Source organism: Oncorhynchus masou, chromosome 22 (assembly GCF_036934945.1).
Source record: "Oncorhynchus masou masou isolate Uvic2021 chromosome 22, UVic_Omas_1.1, whole genome shotgun sequence".
NCBI lineage: Eukaryota > Metazoa > Chordata > Actinopteri > Salmoniformes > Salmonidae > Oncorhynchus > Oncorhynchus masou.
Window position 1 is genome coordinate 55,672,577 of NC_088233.1, and position 9,315 is coordinate 55,681,891.

Genomic DNA, 9,315 nt, shown 5'->3' on the forward strand with positions numbered 1-9,315 from the left:
AACGTAGCAAAATGTGGAGAAAGGGAAGGGTCTGAATACTTTCTGAATGCACTGTATGTTGCGCTAAGAGTTGTACAAAGTTGGTAGAATCTTAATAAAAATTATTCACAGCTGTAATGGCTGCCAAAGGTGCGGGACGGTTGAGCTAACGTAGGCTAATGTGATTAGCATGAGGTTGTAAGTAACAAGAACATTTTCCAGGACATAGACATATATGATATTGGCAGAAAGCTTAAATTCTTGTTAATCTAACAGCACTGTCCAATTTACAGTAGATATTACAGTGAAAGAATACCATGCTATTGTTTGAGGAGAGTGCACAGTTATTGAAAATGTACTAATAAACCAATTGGGCACATTTGGGCAGTCTTGATACAACATTTTGAACAGATAAGCAATGGTTCATTGGATCAGTGTAAATACACTGCTCCCGTCTAGTGGCCAAAATCTGAATTGCGCCTAGGCTAGAATAATACATTATGGCCTTTCTCTTGCATTTCAAAAATGATGGTATTATCTTTTACCATATCTAATGTGTTATATTCTCCTAAATTAATTTAACATTTCCACAAACTTCAGTGTTTCCTTTCAAATGGTATCGAGAATATGCATATCCTTGCCTCAGGTCCTGAGCTACAGGCAGTTAGATTTGGGTATGTCATTTTAGGTGATTTTTTTTTTTAAAGGGGCGTATCCTTAAGAGTGTCTTCGGTGTGAAGACACGCAATTTATATGATTTTTCTTTCATTTTGAAAATGCGGAGTAGGTTGTGTAGATCGATGGGGTGGGGGGGTGAATATAATCCCCTTTTAGATTAAATTAAAAGGCAGAAAATGTGAAGACTGTGCAAGGGGTGTGTAAACTTTCTCTAGCTACTGTACATATCTTAGTAGTGGAAAATTTTGTAGATGTTGACTGTCTTTTTCTCTCGCCCTCTCCCTTTCTCCAGATCTGTCGGTGTAATGTGAAGGAAAACCAGCAGCAGTTTTTCCACAGCCTGGCGGTGAGACAGAGCCTTGCACTCCACTTCAACATCCAGCAGGACTGTGGCCACTTCCTGGCCGACGTCCCCCCCCGCCTGCTGCCCTGGGAGGAGGAGGAGGAGGAAGATGAAGACAATGATGAAAGGCATAAAGAGACAAAGGATAAGGAATCAAGGAGGAAGAAGGAGACTGTCGAAACAACGAATGCCATGCAGAACAGGTATGCCGAGGATACCCAGATCCCAGGCCACCACATGGGCACCACCGGCCGCCTGCGCAGCCGAGTGGTAGTGATCACCCGTGAGGTGCCCTTCCAGACCGTTGCTGACTTCGTCAGGGAGGGCGCATTCCGACACGCCCGCAACCCAGACCTGTACGAGCGTCAGGTGTGCCTGCTGCTTTTACAGCTGTGCTCGGGCCTGGAGCACATGAAGCCCTACCACGTGACCCACTGTGATCTGCGTCTGGAAAACTTGCTGCTGGTGCACTGCCACCCGGGAAACCCCTGGAACTTGGACCTGCTCGAGCCCAACAATAACAGCAGCAACAGTGCCACCTCCGGGGCAGGTGCTGCCAACACGGCCACCAACGCCACCTGCCCTGCCCGCCTCATCATAAGCAACTTCTCCCAAGCCAAGCAGAAGAGCCCCCTGGTGGTGGACCCCAGCGCGCTGTGCAACCAGTCGCGACTGGCGCCCGAGATCGTCACAGCGACGCAGTATCGCAAGTGCGACGAGTTCCAGACAGGCATCCTCATCTACGAGATGCTGCACCGGCCCAACCCCTTCGAGGAGACACCCGAGCTGAAGGAGAGGGAGTACACCTGGGCTGACCTGCCGCCACTCCCGGCCCGCTCCCTCTACTCCCAGGGCCTGCAGCAGTTGGCCAGCCTCCTGCTCACCGTCAACCCCTCGGAAAGGATCCAGATGGCCGAGGCCAGGGCCTGCCTGCAGTGTCTGCTCTGGGGGCCCCGTGAGGACCTCTTCCAGGCTCTCAGCTACACCAGTGGCCAGACATCAGGCACCAACTCCAGCCAGCACGAGACCACCCTCCAGAACTGGCTGGACCTGAAGAGGACGCTGATGATGATCAAGTTCGCAGAGCGTTCGCTGGACACGGGCTGTGGCGTGAGCCTGGAGGATTGGCTGTGCTGCAAGTATTTGGCCTTCGCGACCACAGACACGCTCAGCCGAGTGGTGCGCATCCTCCAGCAGCAACACTCACAGTCCCAGCATCTGACCCAGTCTCAGCAGCACCTAACCCAATCCCAACACCTGACCCACTCCCAACCGCTCTGAGCTCACTAGCTTCTCACCGCTCATCCAATTCTCTCTGGACTTGTGTCGTAATGCTAACAGATCTTACCCTCTCGTCTCTGTCCCTTCAACAACGCAACCAAACCATGAGCGGAAAATCTATGGTAAAAAACTGTAATAAATCATTAGCCTTATTGTGGACTATGACATTGTATGCAGTGCTCAGATGTTTCACCAGTGTATCTTTTCTTTTGGTGGGAAAAAGTGTAGGGGGTGGGTGTTATCAAATTAAACCTGCTTCAATGTACGATGAAGTACTCGGATGAGACAAAAAGTGCTTTGATACTACAAACTGGCAAATAGTCCTCGCTTGGTAAAATCTCAATGAGCTTCAATGAACAAGTAGGAAAAAAACATAAACCGTCAAAAAGTATGCTTGAATTGCTCTCAGCTAGAGTTGCCACAGCAACAGGTTATCTCCACATTCAATTCAATGGGCCCCGATCTGAAAATCCAATCTCCTCAGACTTGAGTCTTCTTTCACATTATTAGCCAATTATTGCACAGTTCCTCTTTGCTATGGTTTGTTTTTTTCAGTTCGCAGTATGTGACAATATTACGGCAGCACTGAGACTGGACATAAGCCTAGTGATAGTGACCACATAGCCCAGCCAATCTCTGCTGGCTCCAGTTGCTCTGACATCCCCTTGTTGTCTGTGCGTTTGTGTAGCCACCTCTCAAAACTGTCTCAAAGACATGAGTCCTATAGGGAATTCCGAGGGATTTAGCCTTCAGATCAGAGCTATCCTAACTAGAGCTATCTGTCACCTTGAACTAAGACGTTTGAATAATGCAGTTGAGTTTAGCTTTGAATGGATTTCAAGATAGAATGTCGACGTGCATAGTGTAGGGGTCATGCTTGCCCCAATGCTTCAGCTCAGTCCTAGTCTAAACATCTCCAATAATCTTCTCAGCGCCCGCCCACTCCCTTTCACTGTCAACCATTACTGAGGTGGGAGAAAGGGAGGGTTGAGGCTCCAAGGACGATTGATTAAGAATGAGGAATACAGGCTCCTCAGTTCCCCAAGGAGGACAGACACCCAGCCCAAATATAGCATTACATCTTCTCCTCTACCATAAACTTAACCACCCAATAAGTAGGAGAAACCTCCTTATTCTTAGGTACATCGTTGGAATTATTTTTCAACCACCAAGTGTGTTATGCAAACCGAGAATCGCCAAAGTTCTGCCCCGCAGTCTCCATTTTGACAATTGTGAGAAATACATTGAGGCGACAAGATTTTAGATGTTCATATAAGAGGCATCTGTTTCAGTTCATCAAGGTGAATGCATTGTAACGCAGTCATTTGAAGTGCCCTTACCACTGCTTAAATACAGTACATGATTCTGCAATCAATCCAGGCTGCCATGTTGCTTCGTAGTATCATTGATGAGAAGTTAGACAATAGTCGGACATGAAAGCACTCCCAATGTAATTTGCTCGTTTTTAAGCAAAGCCAGAACTTCGAATACTAGGAAGTCTGTTTTAGTTGTGTGTTTTGTGGACAAACACTATTTTTCCTTTGGATATGTGCAATTAATGTAAAATGTTATTATGAACTATGAAAATGACTGTACTTAAACATGTACGTAGTCTACTTTTATCACTTTTCAGTTATTCTCGCTTCCATTATTATTTCTGGCACATAACTGGCAATGACGTTTAGCTGAAAAGGCAGGATTTAGTCTCAAACCCTGATGTGGAACTTGTTGTGGTGAGCTCAGACAACATTATTGCAGCGCGTAGAGGGACTTTGATGTTTCAGGGGCTGCTTGTTGGGTTTTCTTTTTTTTTGTATTTGTTTCTAGTCTTTAATTATACTTTTATTTGTTAATATAAGATGCTTGTGTGTTTGTAATTGACTGCTTCTGGCCTGGGTGATATGATCAATGTTTTGCACATTCAGTAGAACTCAAGCGTTGCTAAGCGCCGGAATGGAAATGTAGAAGCAAAACGGAGTGACAGGTGGTAATAAAAAGCAGTTCTAGCCTGGTAACACTGCTCAGTCTGGATTTACCAGGCTAGTTCCAGCCCTCGTGGAAAGAAACACGCTGTGTTTTGCTCAGCAGCAGCACATGGAATGTAGGAGTCTCTCTGGACTGGAGTGAAGCTTCGGTTGGAACTGAAAGGATCCCATGAACCTGGACTTATTATTCCCAATAGACTGTGTTAGCCACTCAGCCTCCGTTTTGGGGCGTTTCACTAGTTAACCACTATACATGACAAGCATTCCCGATCAATAGAGAATGGCCACTGCCTTAAACCCCTGCTTCCTGCACATCTAACCACACCACCCAACCACTGAGATTCATATGCCTATTGTCCCATCACTATATATCTGTTTTATGGGCTGCATTGGGAACTCACTACAACTGTTGCAGATACATATCCATCCCTCTGCCTCATCAGCATTGGTGATGCCACTGCACACAGTCAGCTTGTGGTCCATTATAGCCAAATGAATGAGCGTTTGGCTTTATGGCCTGTGTCTGTCTGCCTGGAATCAATGCAACTGAAATACATGGCTTACGTTGGCTTTGCTTCTATCAGTTAGGGGGCTTACTGAAGACAATAGAGACCGTTTGTGTGCTTTTGTGGTTGAACAATGTGAGAGATTTCGGCAGATCCCACATACTTTGGACTCACAGGTTGACGTCTCTAGCAGTGCTAGTTCGACACAGCAGATCCCTATAATAAAGGATTGTAATAATGTCAAATTATAGTTGATAGCTTGACACAAATACCCAGCAGAGTGCCCTGATATTTTTATTCTGTAACTCTCTAGATTTATATATCCACAATAGGAGTGCAATGGCCTCCGGCATAACAGATCTAATGGGGTTTACTACACACATTGCACAACAGATTTCCAAACATAACAGGTGTATGACTCTGAAACACATGTATTTGGGATTCCTCTTGTAATGTTTCGTCATCCTGTGCGTGTCCATGCAGGTTTGGTTTCTCTTACTAAGTATGGAGCGGTTTTACTTATTCACCTCTACTCGTCTAACAGCATCCTGTGAGAAGAGGGCCAAACTCTGCCATGGTTTCCCTTCTATATCCAAATGAATAACATGACATAGCAGCCAGACACTCACTACCTTGGGTCAGTGGCGGAGAACTACTGGGAACTACTGTGAGGAAGGGATCCTGTGTATTTAGATATAGGGTCAGATGTGATGTCAAGGACATCAAATGGTGACTTCAGGTCAAAGAGTCCAGGCCGCTGAGGACTGCACTGGTGGCTGTCCTTGTATCTAGAGAGTCAACATTTATATTATCTAATGTAATCTATAATCTACACTATTTACAGAATTTACAGTGCACCACTAACGGTCTGTCACGACAGACAAGATACCATCAGCTTGACTTTTTTGTCTCATTTGTTTTGGGAGAAAACTGGTGAATTGTTTTTTTCTGTCCAGAAGAATGTTGTTCTAAAACTATAGTGTTCTCACCTTTTGGAAAAAGAGTGTTTGCATACAGATTCATGTACAGTATTTTTCCCTCTTGTAAATGATCGAGTTAAACTACTTTAACAGCCAGTTGAGAGGAGGGTTTTTGAATGAATAACAAACACCATTAAAAACGCATTGTTCATGGATAGTGTTGCCAACAGTGAGTTCGCAGTTTTTTATCATTGCATTTCAATCGCCACTGAACATAAAAAGTCAACTCTCTTGGCTTTCTATATATGTGTATATCTCTTGGCCTATTGCCATTTTATTGTTGATCAAGTAACCGATAGTAACACAACAATAAATGTATGTTTTTATATACATTGTGTGTGAGACCCCATTATTGCCGATCTGTGTCAGCCGCTTGCATGTCCCTCTTGTGGTGATGAAATGTAACAACCGACTAATACAAGGGCTGCATCCCGATAGTCTAGTTGGCTTCCTTATGAGGTAGGATCCTCCCCTTGACTCCTTTCCACTTATTTGCGCTGCCGTAACAAAAGCAAGACTGGAGAAAGGTAATACCTTGTAGTTAACCACTATGTTACTTTCACGTCGTCTGCGCTTTCAGATTATCCGGTCAAATGAAGGAGATGACACACTGGGGAGAATCCACTCTAGACTATTGAGCAACTGTGGTTTTATCTGTGTGAGTTGAACGCTTGTTCATTGTCAGTCTCATATAAGTGAAAGGTATGTACAGAGCTTAAAGACACTTGTGGCATCTGGATATGTTGGGCATCATGATGGAAACATCAGAAATGGGGAGAACCCAACAACAGAATGGTGTGGGCGTATACCGGTCATTACAAATATTAATGTGAGTAGATTGCTGATTGGCCAGCTCAATCCTCCTCAGGAGGATGACATCATCCTTTATGAGGAAATAGCAAGATTTTGTGAAAACGTCGGTTTGAGATTAACGTTTGAGGTGGGGTTTTTTAAGTGTTTTTTTCTCTCCAATTGATGATTTGGCCAGAAATACCAATATATGAGTTGACAACATTATTTGGGTATGATTAAGAGAATAGGAACTTTTAAAAGTTATTTTTCACTGGACAGTTTAACATTTTATTTTAAAGTACAACATACAGTACAGTACAGTACTAGATATCAATATTTACTCAGCATTGACCACAAGGTGGAGACATTTCAAAACGTTCCTGAAATATGACAACGGAGCCTATGGGGCAACGGCATGTTCCTGTAGCCTCAAATCCACTGCCAATGTATAAAACAAAATGACTGTTGGATATTGATGCGTTGTCAGTGCTTGAAGCTGGTTGATGGACAAACATTATTATGATGCAACAGTCCATACAGTCTCAAGCACACTGTCGTGTCATAATAACGCTTGTCTGTGAGCCTGCCTGTCTGTCTCTGTTTATCCATCTGTTTATCTGTCAGTCTTTCTGCATCTTGACACAAGTCCCTCAGAAATATATGATTATAGACTCTTGATCTGCTCGAGACAAAATCTAATGGAGGACAATGAAGTGTTGCATATACAGTGGGGCAAAAAAGTCCTGGAGTGGCCAAGCCAGTCTCCAGATCTCAACACCATAGAAAATCTTTGGAGGGAGTTGAAAGTCTGTGTTGCCCAGCAACAGCCCCAAAACATCACTGCTCTAGAGGAGATCTGCATGGAGGAAACCTTGTGAAGACTTACAGAAAAAGTTTGACCTCTGTCATTGCCAACAAAGGGTATATAACAAAGTATTTAGATAAACTTTTGTTATTGACCAAATACTTATTTTCCACCATAATTTGCAAATAAATTCATTAAAAATCCTACAATGTGATTTTCTGGATTTTTTTTTCTCATTTTGTCTGTCATAGTTGAAGTGTACCTATGATGAAAATTACAGGCCCCTCATCTTTTTAAGTGGGAGAACTTGCACAATTGCTGGCTGACTAAATACGTTTTTGCCCCACTATAACCCAGTTACAGTTGTGTGTGGTGACTGTTGTTTCATACCTGGGTTTCATAGTGCCAGCTCAGTGTAATCATGGAGGTTATTGCTCAGTTGCATAACCGTCCGTTGCGTAATTGCAAGGCAGAGAATCAATAAAATATGGGAGGGAAGTGAACCGTGTGAGCTGCACATCTCCCCCAGAGTCTATCCTCCAGATCTACTGCTTGACGAGAAGTGACGAAGAACTATAAATTCACAAAAGCGGTGATATCATTTATTTGTAAAAAAAATAATCATTGGGAGGTGAATAAATTCCCAGCAGGGTTACATAGGAGTTGAAAGTGCAAAAAAAAATTGTTGAGCAACAAGTGAATTTGACCTGTCTTCATGTTTTAGTTGTGGATAAGCTTTCCATTCATGATGTCGAAGCCCATTATTTCAATATTCTCATGGCTTTTATTCGGAACACTTTGTTGTACAGTTCTGTTCAGACCTCAGGGGCCCTATCAAGCGTCTCAGAGTAGGAGCGCTAAAATCAGGTCCCACACTGTCCAAGAAATCTTATTCATTGTGATCTAAAAGGCTAAACTGTTCCTACACACACTTGATACAGCCCCTGACTGTTATTTCTTAATAAATGATTTAGTACTGTAATAAGTAATAAGAAGTAAGTCTGCTGTTTGCAGATGATTAGGCCGTAGTAACTGGAAAACCCTCCTCTGAAACGGAGCCTTCAACATAAACCTCTGAGGAGCAAACCAAGCATACCATGGAACATAGGGCAAATCTTCGTATGGAGAAGGGGTTTTAAACTGTGTACAGTATCTATATTCAGTAAGCTTTACCATCAGCGGATAAAAGGAAGACTCGCTCACAGAATAAGAGCCAAAATTAAGTTACACCACACTAGCCTTGCACACAGTTGAGCTATCAACCTGTCCCTGGGCAGCTTAAATACGCTACAGAAATGGGAGATAGGCTCCTGCCTTTATGGGCCATTCTGGCTCGGAAAATGCTTACTTCTACAATGTAGGAAACAGTCCCAACATTTTTTTTTCAATACCTTGAATGAGTAGTTCTCTCCAGTAGTTCTCTGACTTTACAGTACCAGTCAAAAGTTTGGACACACCTACTCATTCAAGGGTTTGTCTTTATTTATTTTTTATCAAAAAAGTGTTCAACAAATCAAAATATATTATATATTCTATAAAGTAGCCACCCTTTGCCTTTGACAACTTTGCACACTCTTGGCATTCTCTCAACCAGCTTTGCCTGGAATGATTTTCCAACAGTCTTGAAGGAGTTTCCAGACATGCTGAGCACTTGTTGGCTGCTTTTCCTTCACTCTGCGGTCCAACTCATCCCAAACTATCTAGGTTGGGTTGAGGTCGGTTGATTGCGGAGGCCAGGTCATCTGATGCAGCTCTCCATCACTCTCCTTCTTGGTCAAATTGCCCTTGCACAGCCTGGAGGTGTGTTGGGTCATTTTCCTGTTGAAAAACAAATGATAGTCCCACTAAGCGCAAACCAGATGGGATGGTGTATCGCCGCAGAATGCTGTGGAAGCCATGCTGGTTAAGTGTGCTTTGAATTCTAAATAAATCACAGACAGTGTCACTAGCCAAGCCCCCCACACCA

General features: G+C 43.6%; 1 protein-coding gene across 5 annotated transcripts in view; it reads left to right on the top strand.

The window, feature by feature from the left end:
• peak1 (pseudopodium-enriched atypical kinase 1) overlaps positions 1-6,082 on the top strand; it is a 265,673-nt gene extending 259,591 nt beyond the window's left edge. For all 5 annotated transcript variants that reach the window (XM_064930596.1, XM_064930598.1, XM_064930597.1 and 2 more), the window contains one exon: positions 950-6,082. In XM_064930596.1, coding sequence (XP_064786668.1) covers positions 950-2,281 — 1,332 coding nt within the window. In that variant the 3' untranslated portion in view covers positions 2,282-6,082. The remainder of the gene's footprint in view (positions 1-949) is intronic.
• The last annotated feature ends 3,233 nt before the right edge of the window (positions 6,083-9,315 follow it).